At 45.7% G+C, this 17,507-nt stretch overlaps 1 protein-coding gene across 2 annotated transcripts in view; it reads left to right on the plus strand.

Moving 5' to 3' along the window:
• The window catches only part of LOC137521805 (TAR DNA-binding protein 43), a 20,884-nt gene extending 13,174 nt beyond the window's left edge, over window positions 1-7,710 (plus strand). For both annotated transcript variants that reach the window (XM_068241544.1, XM_068241545.1), the window contains exon 6: window positions 6,009-7,710. In XM_068241544.1, coding sequence (XP_068097645.1) covers window positions 6,009-6,533 — 525 coding nt within the window. In that variant the 3' untranslated portion in view covers window positions 6,534-7,710. The remainder of the gene's footprint in view (window positions 1-6,008) is intronic.
• The last annotated feature ends 9,797 nt before the right edge of the window (window positions 7,711-17,507 follow it).

Below are 17,507 nucleotides of genomic sequence, written 5' to 3' on the forward strand. Positions count from 1 at the left end.
TTTCTGCGTCCCAGCTGGCGGCTCCGTGCCCACAGGAATGTCACCGGCCACTTGTACGGGATCGCAGCGGTGACGTCAGCGCCGGGGTCTCCTATTCAGCCTGTGACGCTCACGTTGGCTCATCTTTGTGACGCCCTCTAGTGGCGTCTTGGTACACAGTGCGCGTGTCTCACAAGCGGAATAGGATACCCCGGCGCTGACGTCACTGCTGTGATCCCGTACTAGTGGCCGGGGACATTCCTGTGGGCACGGAGCCGCCGGCTGGGAGGCGGAAAGCTTCTTTCACAAAGCGGTATATCTCCTGGCAGCATACTTAAAGCAGACAGCCCCAGCGCAGATAGGTACGTTAAGCCACTACTGCACACCCTGCAAGCATGGGGGAGGGGAGGAGAGCATCTACTGCAGCTAATATAGGGAGGTACAGGGGGCACATCTGGCTAAATAGGCGGGGTGCCTAATATAGTGGGCACATATGGCTATAGTGGAGGTGCACATATGGCTATGGGGGGGATTTCTAATATAGGGGGCATATTTAACTATGGGGGGAAGCCTAATGGGTGGTACATCTGGCAATAGGGGACTGCCTAATACAGGGCACATCTGGCTATTTATAACTGTGTGGGGATTCTTCATACTTAAGACACACCTGTCTATTTATCCTATGGTGGGGGCTATAGTGGGGAGGGGGCTTACATGCGAGTCATTGACATTTTCCTGATTTCTGAGGTAAAAGTTGGGTGGTCGGCTTATATGCGAGTATATACGGTACTTGTAGTTTTACTTTTTGGCCACAAGATGGCAATCTCGTTTTTTTTTTTTTTTGTTTTGTTTTTTTTACATGACGTCACTCTAAGCGTACAATGTACGCTTAGAGGGGACACAGCTTCAGAAAGAGCAAAGCTTCCGAGAGAAGCTGTCGCTTTTTCAGCGGGGGAGAGGAATCAATGATCGGGCTCCATAGCCCGATACATTGATTCCGTGGCTACCGACTCCGCGGCCGGGAGTGCGCGTGCACGCGCTCGATCGGCCGCGGGAGCGCGCCTGTCCTCGACGTTTTTATACGTCAAGGAGGACAAAGTGATTAAGTAGTTAAAGTGTAACTGTCGGGCATAAAATAAAAATCACTATTTTTATCTGGCAAGTAATAAGGATGCTAACCAAACAATCCAAAAGTTAAAAATCACTATTACTTGTTGATAAATTCTTTCCCCTGTCTACCTGACTCTTATTGGTACATTGCCACTCAAAGGAAGTTGCAGGGCATACTGGGTTGTTTTCTTACTACTTTACTTTCCCTTAGGCTTAACTTTTTGAGCCTGATTGGCTGAAGTCTTTCCCTTCGGTTTTCCCCTCCCACCCCTCTGTTCCCCTCTGGCCAATATTTCTCATGCTGAGACAATGCACTTTCTATGGCAGACCTGGGTGGGCAGTGCATACACAATCAGGCAGAGGAGAGTAATGCTGCATACACACTTGAGATAAAAGTCTCTGGAAAAGGCAAGATCACAGACCAATTTTACCCCCTTCCATGTAGTATGAGAGCCATACCTTCACAGTCTATTCTATGGAGCTGAACTCCCCAATAGATAAAATCTTTGCAGGATGCTGCACACAAAGATGCCCGTACACATTCAAAAGATCATTATCTGCAAAATATCTCTTCCTGCAATAGATCCATTCCTTCAAAATGCATTCATAGTCTGAGATCTGCAGATCATCATACACACCTTGTTTAGCAGGCAATCATCTGCAGATCAGATCCACCAGGATGGATTTTCAGATCTGCAGATGATTGCCAGATATGCAGATGAATGTCTGTTAAACAAGGTGTATATGAGGATCTGCAGAGCTCATAGACTATGAATGCATTTTGCAGGAATGGATCTATTGCAGGAAGAGATCTTTTGCAGATAATGATCTTTTGAATGTGTACGGCATCTCTGTGTGCAGCATCTTGCAAAGATTTTATCTGATGGGGAGTGCAGCTCCATAGAATAGACTGTGTAGAGTAGGGCTCTCATACTACATGGAATGGGGTAAAATTGGTCTGTGATCTTGCCTTTTCCAGAGACTTTTATCTCAAGTGTGTATGCAGCATAAGGGAGGAAATTACATCAGGCTTGGCTTCAAGATAATTAACCTCCCTAGCAGTATTGATGGCTATACATGTCAATAAAAAAACATGCTGTGAACAGTATTGACGTGCATACACGTTAATACACTCCTGCACTGTATACTAGACCCTTGCTTGACACATTTTGGCACGTAACAGTAAAATTATGAAAATTAGCTGAATCACTTGCACAGAAATCCTGGTAAATTGGAACGCCACGGATGTTAAAATGGAGACTCCAAAGGATTTTCTCTTGTGATATATACACTGCGATTGGTAGTGGAATGCCAATCCTTTCCACTGTGTTGTAGGCATGTATAATGTAATTGGGACAGAAGGGTAGGAGCAGTGGGTGATTTATAAGCTGCAGCTTACATGCATGAAAAGATCAAAAGTTCATGTATTTTACCACTGAGACATGGGGCAGGCTTTCATTGTGCTGAGACAAAACCATACCACTTAAAAGTTTAAATATCAGTCATTTTAGTAGTAGGAAGAAGGGCTGTGGAGATGTCTGGAGCAATTTTTGGGTGCCAAGAGTCGGAGATTTCATAATCAAGTTGGATGATTTTTGTACCGATTCCAGTCCTGATAGGAGAGAGAGAGAATTGTTTCTCATCATTGTTTCACTTTAAAAGACCACTGTAGTGAGAGGTGGAGACTGCCATAGGCCAGTTTTTCTATGATCTGTGCTGGGTGGGCTCTTCAGCCCCCAGCACAGATCAGGTTGCAGGCAGGGCGATCAGACTTCCCTTTTCTTTTTTTTTTTTTTTTTATTCCCACTAGGGGGATGTCCTGTACCGCCTCAGATAGGCTTCAGCCTATCAGATGGCGGCGATCCCCGGCCAATCAGAGGCCGGGGATCGCTGATCTCCTTTACGGCGCTGCTGTGACAGCAGCGCCGTATAATGTAAACACCGGGGATTACGTCCCCGGGTGTTTACATTTAGCCTGCGAGCCGCGATCGCAGGCTCTCGGACTGTTCACGGGGCCCCCCGCCATGAACTGACAGGGAGCGTCCGCTCGACTCCGAGCTCTGAATAAAAATGAAATTGGTACTCATCTGGGGCTTTCTGCACCCCACCGTAGGTTGGGAAGTCCCACAGCGTCCATCTGGCTCTTCTCCCTGGGCCTGTCCAGTAATGGTGGCTCCCGGTGACACTGGGCCCGAGTGTCGGGCTCCTCTTCCTGAAACGTCACGTCTGTCCTCACCACGCCGGCCGCCTCACGGCAGTCGGCGTGACAGTACTGTGCATGCGTGGTTTAATCAACAGCCGTGACGTTTAAGGAAGTGGAGCCTGACACTCGGGCCCAGTGCCGCCGAGCATCCATTTCTGGACAGGCCCAGGGAGAAGAGCCAGATGGATGTCGTGGGACCTCCCTACCTACGGTGGGCTGCAGAAAGCCTTAGTTGAGTACCAATTTCGTTTTTTATTCAGAGCTCGGAGTCCCTTTAACTCCTTTCCCTAATGCCGGGAAGGTGGCACCCACAGGACTGCCTAACTCCGATCAGCAAGTCCTGGGGTGGAGATTGCAGGGGCTTGCATTTGCACCCACCCCCCATCTGTAAACCTGCTAGACGCGACTGGCAGGCTGAAAGAAAAGGCGATAATCACTTGTGCAGCGCTGCGATCTACTGCAGAGCTGCACAGGGGACATCTCTGTCACTGAGCTGTTCCCAGGGGAGGCACACGGTGATCCCTCTCATAGGCTGGTCTCTGAGAGGGATCATGCTGATTGGATCTCAGGGGGGGGGGGGGGGGGGAGATGGGAAGATAAGTATATACAAAAAAAAACCTAGCAAAGTTTATTAAAATAAAAAACCTAAATAAGTCACCGCAGAAAGCTCTGTTGGTGGCAAAAGGGACCAAGATTAATTTGTGAGCTTAGTTGCCTAGATTGTGAGCCCCTCTGAGGGACAGTTATTGATAAGACAATATATACTCTGTCCAGCACTGTGTAATATGTGGGCACTATATAAATAAAGTTGTACGGCACTGCAGCAAGTTTTTAAAGGGACTCCGAGCACCTCTCATGGGCATGCCTTTAAGACTCCTACCAGTACTTAAAGATGCATACCTTTCTGTAGCTTGTGTTGTCCTATTTTATTTGATGCCTGAATCCCCTTTCTACACCAAATCGTTGTTGTTTTTTTTCTCGATTTTGAATAAAAAAAATCACGGCTGCCATATTGGCTATGTTATAACTTCCGGGGCACCCCTGTCTTCTCTGTTGGAGATGTGCATAAACTGAATGAAGCAGGAAGAGGAAGTAACACGCATGACCATTGCAAGAGGTTCCTCATTGCAAGAGGGGTCATAGCACGACTTTGTTGGAAGTCATCTGGCTTAAAGGGAAGGTCCAAGCATAATAAAATAATGAGTTTCACTTACCTGGGGCTTCTCCCAGCCCCCTGCAGCCATCCTGTGCCCTCGCAGTCACTCACTGCTGCTCCAGTCCCCCGCTGGCAGCTTGCCGACCTCGGAGGTCGGCGGGCCGCATTGCGTACATTTTTACGCATTCCCGCTAGTGCAGGAACATTAACACATACATTTTTACGCATTACTGGTTCAATGCGTACATTTTTACGAATTAAACCAGTAATGCGTAAAATGTATGTTAATGTTCCTGCACTAGCGGGAATGCATAATGTACGCAATGCGTCCCGCCGACCTCCGAGGTCGGCAAGCTGCCAGCGGGGGACTGGAGCAGCAGTGAGTGACTGCGAGGGCACAGGATGGCTGCAGGGGGCTGGGAGAAGCCCCAGGTAAGTGAAACTCATTATTTTATTATGCTTGGACCTTCCCTTTAAAGGAGTTATCAGCCCCAAGCTCCCAGCATGTCCCTCCCCGCAGCCTTTTGCTGCAACTCACTCCCGGTCCCCGGCGATGACGTCAGGCCGAGCGGCGCTGTCAATCACCGCCATGTGGGGGCGGACTGCGCAGTCCTCTCCGGCCCACATGGCGGTGATTGGAGGTCGGCCTGACGTCATCGCCGGGGACCGGGAGCGAGCTGCGGCGAATGGCTGCTGGGAGAGCTGTGGCGGGTGTCATGCTGGGAGCTTGGGGCTGGCGGAAGCCCCCGGTAAGTAGCACTTATTCATAATTTTTTTTTTTTTTTTTCTTTTTTCCCTGATAACTCCTTTAACCCTCCTGGCGGTCTAATAAATTCCACCAGGAGACAGCACAGCAGGTTTTTTTGTTTTTTTTTAAAACATGTAGCGAGCCCAGGGCTCGCTACATGATATCCCTCTGCCCGCGTCGATCAGGAAATCCCGTTCAAAGAACCGGATTTCCTGGAGGGCTTCCCCCATCGCCATGGCGACGGGGCAGGATGACGTCAGCGACGTCGTGACGTCATTGGGAGTCCCGATCCACCTCATCGCGATCGGTGTGCTGACGCGTGCAGCAAAAAAAAAAAATAAGCAAATCGGCCCAGCAGGGCCTGAGAGAACCTCCTGCGCGGCTTACCCCGAACTGCCTTTGGGGTTACCGCCAGGGAGGTTAAAGGCATGCCCATGAGATGTGTCTGAGTCCCTTTAAAGCTGCAGTGGCCTGAAGTGTGTGTGTGTGTGTGTGTGTGTGTGTGTGTGTGTGTGTGTGTGTGTGTGTGTGTGTGTGTGTGTGTGTGTGAAAAAAAAAAAAAAAAAAAAACCTGGTCACAAGGCAGTCATTTGCCTTTGGCAATGATAAATGTATACACTAGTAACAAAGCAATTTACACCAAGGACCCCCTTTACAAAACCATGCTGCTGGATTGGGAATTGTGTAATTAAGATTAATGGCGCACATGACTGCATTGCAGATTTGTCAGGTTTTGCGTTCACTGATAAACTTGTGCTTTGTTCAAAGTTTTGGGAAGGGATGCCCTAAAACTCTTTTCCTTTCTCTTTTAGGTAGCGGAGTCTTTGTGTGGAGAAGACCTCATCATTAAAGGCGTCAGCGTTCACGTGTCTACTGCAGAGCCCAAACACAATAATAACAGAGCCCCGTTAGAAAGAGGTGGCAGATTCCCGGGCCCAAATTTTGGGAATCAGGGATACCCCAACAACAGGCCAAACAGCGGTGCAGTTGGCAACAACCAGCCAAATAACATGGGGGGTGGAGGCGGTGGAATGAACTTTGGGGCCTTTAGCATCAACCCAGCAATGATGGCTGCTGCTCAGGCAGCCCTTCAGAGCAGCTGGGGCATGATGGGTATGCTGGCAAGCCAGCAAAACCAGCCTGGACCACAAGGCACCAACCAGGCGCAAGGCAATCAGCCGAGAGACCAGACGCAAGGCTTCGGGTCAGGCAGCAATTCCTACGGCTCGAACTCTGGTGCGATAGGCTGGGGCTCCCCGAATACTGGATCGGGCACTGGCTTCAACGGAGGCTTTGGGTCAAGCATGGATTCCAAGTCCTCCGGGTGGGGGATGTAATTTTCACGAGTAATGTGTATTGGGTGACTGGGGGTAGATAAAACCTTTCCTAATTTTGTGGTAAGTATGTAAGAGGAAATATTGGGGGATCAATTTTTTAGGTTTTCTTCAGTTGTGCCTGTAAGTTTCATCTTCAGAGGTAGAAATGTTTGTTCAGGTGAAATATTTCTCTGATCTCGAACCGTAGCTTGTATGGTGAAGAACATTTCACTTGCCATCAGTTGGGATTACCCAGTGTAACTTAATTTTTTTTCCTTTTTTATATATTTACATGATGTAAATGAGTCAGATTATGTTTATAGCGGTCTTCCCTTTAATGTGTTCACTGCTTCAACAACTGATCTCTGCTTCTCACTTTTGTCTACCTGGGACCTGCCGACACATGCAAGCCGCTCTTTGCTAAACCGCCCTGGATTGCTCCTCCCCCCTCCTACACACCATTACCCAGCAAGAACGCCTCCTCTACAGCCTTTCTCGAACGGTGGGTGAGCCATTTTTATCCGCTACTTTAGATTCGTGGAAGTCGTGCCAGCGCTTTTGAACGCACGCCTGTGATGAGGTGGATCCAGAAGGCTTGATTGAACTGTGGGATTGGTGTTTACCAACGAATGAGAGGCATGGGTATGAGCGAGAAACAGAGCGCGTGCGCAACCTTGGTGGTGCATTTTGGGAATTTTTTTTATAAAGATATGAAGTTGACGATGTGTCTCTCGATGATCCGGTGGCCTTGGTGAGAGTGTGCAGAGAGCAGTGGGAGCCAGTAACGTACGAATGTCTCTTGCATTCAAAGGACTTGTCCATTTTGGAAGACTGGGGCCTTTCCTGCCTAAAAGATTATTGTTTGAAAACAGTTTGTGTAATTTTTTTTTTTTATTATTTTTTTTTTGCTTCCCTCCCTTTTTTCCTGAAAATGTCTACTCCTGTGAATGCTGTATGAAGTGTGCATTCTTTTCTGTTTTACTGACAATGTGAGTCTTTGTGAACTGCAATTGATGCTGGTGGGGTGGGTGGTGAACGCTCTGGAGTGGCATGAGGTGCTCCTGATCCTAGAGTGTTGGGATTGTTTTGGTTTGTAAGTAATACCCAGAATGCTGTTTGCTGAAGTCGTGTTCTGTGTTTGGATGCTTTTTACAAGACTTGTCAATGTAGGATTCTTAAATAAAACCATTGAAATATGCGTGTGCACTTCTTTCATTGAAAACTGCTTCAACACAACTCCAGAATGTCTTAACCACTTAAGCCCTCAGTCGTTTTCACTTTATGCATCTGAGCAATGTTCACCTCCCATTCATTAGCCTATAACTTTATCACTACTTATCACAATGAACTGATCTATATCTTTTTTTTTTTTTTTTTCTGCCACCAATTAGGATTTCTTTGGGTGGTGCATTTTGCTAAGAGCTACCTTACTGTAAATACATTTTAACAGTAAGAATAAGAAAAACTGAAATCTTTTTCTCAGTTTTCGGCCGTTTTAAAATACATGCCTCCATAATTAAAACCCATGTATTTGCCCATTTGTCCTGGGTATTTCACCGTTTAATTTATAGCCCTATCACAATGTATGGTGACAATATTTTATTTGGAAATAAAGCATTTTTCCGTTTTGCATCCATCACTATTTACAGGCTTATTAAAAAAAAAGTCATCTTTACATAGATATTTAAAGTTTAGACCCTTAGGAGTCAGAAAAAGCGAAGCTGTTGCTGTTTCTGCAGGGGAGAAGAATAATCAGGCACTATGGCCCGATTCATTGACTCCTTGGCTAACGAACCGCGGGCTGGGAGCGCACATGTCCTCCTTGATGTGGAACTACGTCGAGGAGGACAATGCGGTTAAAGAAACCTGTAACTAAACCTGGGGGGGGGGGAATGATACTTCAGAAGAAAGCCTTGAGATCCTAACAAGGCTTCCTCTGTCCTCCGATGTCTTGGCGTTCCTGTACTGTGGCCCTTCAATAGCAGTGAGTTAAATATTTACCTACCGTGATCCAGAGCAGTAGCAGCTCTTTCTTGGGTCTAAGGCAGAAATGGCTGAGCCCCATCATTCCGCTCTACTGTGCTGGTGCAAAGACTTCTGCGCAGTAGAGCGGATATGACTTAGCTATTTCCACTTGCAGGATCACAGTAAATTAATATATTACTTGTCAACTTTGTCGAGGAGGTTTTGGGTGAGCCAGCACTGGAGATCCCTGAGCTACAGAGGATGGGAAAACCTCATTGGGACTCTGAGGCTTCCCCTTCCCAGGTAAGTATACCCCAGAGGGGTTTTTTTGTTACATGTTTTTTTTTGCGCAACTGATGCCTAAAGGAATACTATCTGTTCTTCCATTCAGGAGAAGTGGTTGCTGTGGGCAGGACACTTGGCTCGTGTTGGGTGAAATTTCAGCTGGGTAGAAACCATATGGGGTTGGGAGAAAACTATGCTTGAACATGGGCTTTATAGGATACATGAGGTGACATGATAGACTTGAATGTAGTGGCAAGCGCAAAACTATAAAATTGTATTAAGATACCTTACTTTAGCCCTTGTAAAAATTCAAAAATGGGGAGCAAGTATGTGTAGTAGGCTCAAATCAGGCCTACCATGCCCCTGTTCTCTGCCCCCCCCCCCCCCAGTTAATGCTGCCTCAAAGCTATTTAATGTTGGTGTGTGCAGCAGCTGCACTAGTGACATGTGGCGGAGTGCTTTGCGCCACCGAATAAGCATCTCTTAATAGAAATACAACTGCTGTACGCAAGCAACCAACAACTGTCCCACAACCTGACCTGAAACTACCACCCAAGGAAAGGTGTAGAAGTGTTTTCCTCCTTGATCTACTTATTGATTTTATATAGCCCTAGCATCTTCTGTGATGCTGTACAACCGCATATAAGGTAACATAGTGAACAAAAGAAAATGGATTACTGCCGAGGCAGTGAATAAATTCAACTACGTATTGTTACACGGGTGGGAGGTATGCACACACTACACAGCATTGTGAGACAAGGGGAAAAGAGCCCTGGACAAAAGGCCTTACGATCTTAAGGTTTAAGAGATAGGAGAGTAAGTAAAGGAAAACTGAAGTGTGCTAGGTAGGAGAGTTTGCTTGCCGGAAGATTGAGTTTTCAGATTGTGCCTAAAAAGGTGAGTGGTGGATGTGTTAAGGGGAGTGTTCCAGAGGAGGGGAGATGAATGAAGTCTTGTAAGCAGTATACATATGAAATCGCCGCCAGTAGATTTTGGTGCAAGATACAGCCGGTATATGGCTTATCCTGCAGCTGCCCAAGTCCCAGCTGCATTAATTACTATTGTGGGTTGACATGGATAGTGGGGAATGATGTAATTTGGCTTCCAGCTATTGCTGGAGGCTGAGTTAGTGTTTTAAAAAGTAGCTTTAGCTCAGTCTTCTGATGGCGCTAAAGTTACTCACTGAGTGCCGCTATAGCTGTAATTACAGCACGTGGAAGTGAGAAGAGGTGACCAGAGAAGACCGTAGAATATTAGTACAGCAGAGACTGCATGTAGGATGGCATCTGGAAATAAGTTTTAGGTAAGGAGCCAAGTTGTGGAGAGCTTTTAAATGGTATCTTTTGCATAACTGGCAGCCAGTGAAGGGACTGACGTTTGGGGATTGGGCTGGAGAAATGGTAGGAGAGGTAGATGTGATTGGCAGCCAGTGAAGGGACTGATGGTGGGAAAAGGCAAAGGAGGTGAATGAGGTGTGACTGGCAGCTAGTGAAGATGGTGATGGTACATAGGGCTGCAGGAGAGGTAGATGGGAGTGTTATTGGCAGCCTCCGATTGAGGGGAATAGGGCTGGAAAGGTAGATGGTGTGATTGGCAGCCAGTGAAGGGGATGTGAGGAGAGGAGGTGAGTGTAAAGGTGCGTACACACGCACTATGGTACTGAATGAAGGCGGCGAAAGAAGGTCCACCCAGCGCAGCTGGACCAAACAGTTCCGGCCAGTGCTAAGGGCTGGATCGCAGGCGGATGACGTCACTCCGCTCTGTGAAACAAGAAAGGCCGCTCATCGTGGCCTTTCTTGTTAGTTCTGATTGCCAGAAGTATGCAACAGGAGCGCCCTCTGGTGGGTTTTCATGCAGCCAACTTTTAGTTGGCTGCATGCATAGTGTTTTTTTTCTTAATTAAAAAAAAACACGTCCGGTCACCAGCCTGGCGATCTTAATAGAACGCCAGGCTGGTAATACCTGTCTAGTAGCCACACAATATCGATTGCTAATATTAATATGCAATATACTTAAGATAAAACCTCAGAGCATACACGATGAATAAAACAATGTCAGATAATCATAATAGGGTGTGTCCATTACATTCAATATGAAGGTAATATGGCTGACATGGTTTGCATCTACAATACCACATCACACTACATTCTATAGCCAGTATTCAGCTTCAAACAATCTGACTAATCTAACCTACAAAGCAAGATTTAGCTAGAAAGATAGGAAGAAATAGGTTTTTCTGCTCTCAAAAGCTATTTTCTGCTAGTAAAGTGGTTTATAGTTGGAATTTCTTATCAGTGAGGGTCACACTAGTCACTTCCTGACAGTCAGCCACTTACATACCTGATGTTTATGTCTTTCAGGCAGAGAAAGAAAAAAAAAAAAAAGGAACACAGCCTAATTATTTGTGTGCTATTCACTGTACATACCCATGTCTATCTCATCAAGTCACATGTCACCTCAGGTATAGAGATGGACCGAACCTCTGATTTTCGGTTTGCGAACTTCCATGGAAGGTTCGGTTTGCGTGAACTTTTGCGAATCGCATTAGACTTCAATGGGGAGGTGAACTTTGAAAACTAGAAACACTTATGCTGGCCACAAAGGTGATGGAAAAGATGTTTCAAGGGGTCTAACACCTGGAGGGGGGCATGGCGGAGTGGGATAGACGCCAAAAGTCCCAGGGAAAATCTGGATTTGACGCAAAGCAGCGGTTTAAGGGCAGGAATCACATTGAATGCTAAATTGCAGGCATAAAGTGCTTTAAAACATCTTGCATGTGTATATGTTACGGCCAGAACCCGAAGTTTGGCCAGAACTAGAAGTGGCCGGCCACTTCGGGTTCTGGCCGGCCAATGCGCGAACTGGCCGCTGCGTTGCGGCCAATGTGAGAAATGAAACAATTCCTGTAAGGTTTAATGTGATGTTGTGACCGCAGCGCAGCGGGCAAATGTATCACATCTTTACTTTATTCAATGGCATTAAGCCGCCCGGCTTTTTCCTCTGCCTCTCTCTCCTCCCCCCCGCCTCTCTCTCCCCTTCTCTTATGGGCACAGCCGGGCGGGGACACGCGTGTCCAGGAGAGTCGTTCCTCGCGGCAGGAGAGCAGAGCGGGGAGGCTGCAGACATTGCTTCTGCCAGCACCCGCTCTGCAAGAACGGCAGGATTCCCCTGCCGCGACGAACGACTCCGGAGGGACACGCGTGTCCCCGCCCGGCTGTGCCCATAAAGAGAAGGAGAGAGAGAGGCAGAGGAAAAAGCCGGGCGGCTTAATGCCATTGAATAAAGTAAAGATGTGTGATACATTTTGCCCTGCTGCGCTGCGGCCACAACATCACATTAAACCTTACAGGAATTGTTTCATTTCTCACATTGGCCGCAGCGCAGCGGCCAGTTCGCGCATTGGCCGGCCAGAACCCGAAGTGGCCGGCCACTTCTAGTTCTGGCCAAACTTCGGGTTCTGGCCGTAACATATACATCAATCGGAGTGTAATTAGAGTTCTGCTTCACACTGATACACCAAACTCACTGTGTAACGCACCGCAAACAGCTGTTTGTGTAGTGACGGTCGTGCTGGACTGGTGCGCACCATGGCGAGATTGCTCTTCCTCACTCAGTGATGTCAGGTAATGTCTGACTGCCTTATCAACTTTCCATGGTTCTTTCTCTACCATAGTTTAAGCTTACATCTATTTTTTTTTTAATACTTGTTCTGCTTGCTGTTCAGGACCTGCAATGAGAATCTTATGGAGGGCAAGTCTGCCATTGCAAGTGACCACAGGTAATGGCTGGGGAATCCTGGTTCGATTCCGGAGTGGGAGCCTAAGAAACGGCTACCACCTCCGCACATCCAAGGAAGGCAGCAGGCATGGCATGCACGTCCAGAGGACCAAAAATCACAATACAGGAGGACTTTTGAGGCTCTGCTGTATATGTGAAATGAATCAACTTTAAATCCTTTAATGAGAATCTGTTATGGCGGGCAAGTCTGATGGTGCCTTCACTGCGCCTCACCAGGCTGGTCACCTCCTCAAACGGCCGCATGAGCCTGCATGCATTTCGCATCAGTGTCCAGTTGTTGGGCCACAACATCCCCATCTCCCTAGATTGTCTCCTTCTACTGTAATTGTACAGGTATTGTGTGACGGCGTTCTCCTGTTCTAGCAGTTGAGAGAACATGACCAGAGTTGAATTCCAGCGAGTCGGGCTATCACATATTAAGCGTCTCACCGGCAAGTTGTTTCTCCGCTGAATGTCCGCAAAGCGTGCCACAGCAATTGTAGATGAAACCGGCACCATCAATTAACATCAATGCTTTGAACACAACAGCTAGGTATATGCAGTGATGAGATGGGTTCACTCAACGCAACTGGTAGGTATATGCGGTGATGAGGTGGGTTCACTGAACGCAACAGATAGGTATATGCAGTACTGGGTATTACAATGTGCACCTGTCACGCACACAGGTAGTCACTGAATGTGCTGGGCCTGGCTGGCAGTGGCATACACACAGTATGAATTAGCAAGGCTGTCTATGCAACACAAGTGTCAGTGGGGGACACAGAAAAATAAATAGATCACAAGATTAGCTCTCAAAAGAGCTGTTGTGGAGTGCTATTTTAGCAATAAGAATCAGCAAGGCGCAAGCTAACAAGCCTATAACAGCCTAACTAATCTTTCCCTATGAGAGTCTGATGCAGCTGTCCCTTCTCTAATTAATGCAGGCACACAAGTGAGTGTAATGGCCAGCGGAGCCTGCCTTTTATAAGGGGGGGAGTGGCTCCACGAGGGACTGTGATGTAGCATACCTCAAGTGGCTCTGTTTGTGCAGTGGGCGGAGAAAAGGCTTCCTCTGCATCACTCTCGCATACAGCATCTCCTTGTGTAAAGTGCGCCGAATGGTTGAACGATGCACAGTGACTCCATCTGCAGCGAGAGGATGTTGTAGGTCTTTTGTGTTGGTCTGTGGGTTGACTCTGACTGTTCTCACCATTTGTCGCTTCTGTTTATCAAAGATTTTTCTTGGTCTGCCACTTCGAGTCTTAACTTGAACTGAGCCTGTGGTCTTCAATTTCCTCAATATGTTCCTATGTGTGAAAACAGACAGCTGAAATCTCTGAGACCGCTTTCTGCATCCTTCCCCTAAACCATGATGGTGAACATTCTTTGTCTTCAGGTCATTTGAGAGTTGTTTTGAGACCCCCATGTTGCTAGTCTTCAGAGAAAATTAAAAGAGGAGGGAAACTTACAACTGACCCCTTAAATACTCTTTCTCATAATCGGATTCACCTGTGTATGTAGGTCAGGGGTCACTGAGCTTACCAAGCCAATTGGAGTTCCAATAATTAAAGGTTTTGGAATCAATAAAATGATAACAGTGCCCAAATGTATGCACCTGCCTAATTTTATTTAAAGGGGCACTATGGCGAAAATTTTTAAAATGTAAAATATGTGCAAACATAAATAAGAAGTACATTTTCCAGAGTAAAATAAGCAATAAATTACTTTTCTCCTATCTTGCTATCACTTACACGTAGGTAGTAGAAATCTGACAGAATCAACAGGTTTTGGACTAGTTTATCTCTTCATAGGGGGTTCTCAGAGATTTATTTATTTCCAAAAGCACTTAGTGAATGGTAGTTGCTCTGCCCAACTGCCAAAAAACTGTGTAGCGAGCAGGGAAGCTGGCCAGCATCATTGTTTAAATCCTTTTTAGGGAATATCTATACAGAATAAAAACCTTGCTGAGAATCCCCTATGAAGAGATGGACTAGTCCAAAACCTGTCACTTCTATCAGATTTCTACTATCAGATATGGTATATTTAACTGACATTTTTTATCATAACAACAAACAATTTATACAGGAAAATCATGACGATTAACAAGGTTGCCCAAACTTTCGCATTCCACTGTACATACGGCCCTGTCGCAGCATTGTGGCACAGGGTCTTATGAAGAAGGTTTAATGTAAAACCGGCCTCCACTACGGTTTTTACTTGCAGGAGGTGTTTATCATCAAAATTGAAGGGAAATAAGTCAAGTTTTTTTTCAACTGCTCTTTCTAGGTCTAAAAGCATTTCACTTATCTCAAGATGGAGGCTTGTGAATACATAAAGCGAGATCAACCACTTAAAGGGGAACTGAAGAGAGAGGTATATGGAGGCTGTCATGTTTATTTCCTTTTAAGCAATACCAGTTGCCTGGCAGCCCTGCTGATCCTCTGCCTCTAATACTATTAGCCATAACCCCTGAACAAGCATGCAGCAGATCAGGTGTTTCAGTGGTTCAGACTTATAAGTCTGATCTGACAAGACTAGCTGCATGCTTGTTTCTGGTTTTAATCAGATACTACTGCAGAGAAATAGACCAGCAGGGCTGCCAGGCAACTGGTATTGATTAAAAGGAAATAAACATGACAGCCTCCATATACCTCTCTCTTCAGTTCCCCTTTAAATGGGAACTGCATTACCATTCATTCATCTCCCGGCTAACGATCAGTAGTGGTAATGAGCACGGGATGGCGAGCAGCAGTGCATGGCGGGGAGGGACGTAGTAGCTACGTCCCTGCAAGGAGATATGGAATTTTGCAGGGACGTATTTTTTTTTTTTTAACAAATCAATTTTTATTGATTATCAAACAAAGAAGTACAAACTAGTACAACATATACTGTTAAGAAGGTAGTACAGAAACAATAGCGCCAATAAGGCTGATACTAATACAATATGATTAGATACCGCCAAATGTCTTTAGACTTATACATCGTGGAATTATATAGCAGGATTGTAATATACATATATATTCAACTAAAATAGCCAGTCCAGGGACAGTTAGCAGAAAATAGGGTATGTCAAGCTGGTATCCGTACATTTGCAGATTCTCTTGAGCCATATCAGCGATTAAGAGGGAAACAAAAGAGAAGAGAGAAGGAGGAAAAGAGGAAAGAAAAGGTGAAGAAGAGAGGAGAGAAGAAACTCCAGTGCACGCCTCCTTACATTAATGAATTATTGGAAGTAAATCCAAAATGTACCTCTGAGGTTAATATACCTAGGTAGAGTGTATAATCTCACTCTTCTGGACCGGATGGGAGAGCGTCTACATTGTTATACCAAGGGGCCCAAATTTTTTCAAATCTCCGAGGGCAATTGCGGCTTTTATATGTTAGGCAGTATAAAGGTAAGGCCTTCATAATTGTAGACTTCCAGTAATTAATAGAGGGAGATTTATCAGACTTCCAAGTGCGAAGGATTTCTTTGCGGGCATAAAAGCACAGTATTCTGATTAAATATTGGGAGTGTTTGCCAGGTGGAGTATCATCTAATTAGAAGTGCCCTGGGGGTCACTATTAGCTGCGTTTGAAGGATTTCATTAATAAGGGAAATAATATCCGACCAGAAACAAGTGGGCATTCCCAAAACATATGATAATAAGTGCCAGGGTCAAAGCTGCATCTAGGGCAGTTAGGTGAATTTGAGTTAGATATTTTATGCATGCGCATAGGTGTAAGATAAGTTCTATGTAGAAACTTAAATTGGATCAGACGATCTCTAGCAGAAATTGGGGTTTTGATGAAGTTGTCTAAAATTTCTTCCCAATCTGCATCATCTAGCCCTGGTATTTCCTCATTCCATCTAGACTGGCACCTGGATAGGCTATGAGTGTTATTGTTCATAAGAGTAAAATAAATTGTTGAGAGGGGTTTATCAAGGTCATTTACCATTAAGGTGTGCTCCATATCACAAGATTCTAGGAGCGGGCTGCCCTCTCTAAACTGTGCATTGTAAGCATGACGAAGTTGTAAATATCTAAAGAACATTTTGTTAGAAAGACTAAAGGCAGTTTTAAGAGCATTAAAGGATAACAAACCCTCCGCACCCACAATATGTTGCATGGCTTTAATACCCTGGCGGGCCCACGCCCCAGGATCTGGTATTTGTGAAAAATGCATCAGAAAAGGGTTGTCCCTAAGAGGTGAGTGAGGAGACAGTTTACTTGCACCCCCAGTATATTTGAGCATGTCCTTCCAGATCTTAACTGTGGTGGACATAGGGGTTGTACACCTGAAATCATTTTTAGTTCCCCTAAAGGGTAATAGAGTAAGCCTTTCATATGAGCCAAGACAGGCTGCCTCTACTGCAACAGCGGCGTTATAATTATCTTGGGAAAACCACCACCTTACCGTGACCAGAACAGCAGCGCAGTAGTAGAGATACATATTGGGTAAGGCAAGGCCACCTTGGCCTGCTGGTAGTTGTAGTGTAGGAAGACCGACACGAGGTACATTTTCCCCCCAAATAAAACTGGAAATTAAGGAGTTCAGCTTCTTGAAGAAAAGTTTAGGGATAACTACTGGAGTTTGACGAAAAATGTAAAGAAACTTGGGTAGAAATACCATTTTAAAAATATTTATTCTGCCGATCAGGGAGAGGGGAAGCGACTTCCATACTAATGTTTTTTGTTTAAACTTTCCAAAGGCCGGTTGCAGATTAAGATGATAGAAATCAGCTAGGTGCTTAGTAATGTGAATGCCTAAGTATTTAAATGTTGTTACCCATTGTAAGGGACTAGGATAGCAAGCAGTATCAAAGTTGTCTAGTGGCATTAAAACTGATTTCTCCCAGTTAACTTTAAGACCTGAAAACTCCCCAAATTTGTTGATTATAGAAAGAGCTGTTTCAAGAGAGGCCTTCGGATCTCCCAAATACAATAAGGTGTCATCTGCATACATTGAAACTTTTTCGGTAAGCGA

The sequence above is a fragment of the Hyperolius riggenbachi genome, chromosome 6 (assembly GCF_040937935.1).
Source record: "Hyperolius riggenbachi isolate aHypRig1 chromosome 6, aHypRig1.pri, whole genome shotgun sequence".
NCBI lineage: Eukaryota > Metazoa > Chordata > Amphibia > Anura > Hyperoliidae > Hyperolius > Hyperolius riggenbachi.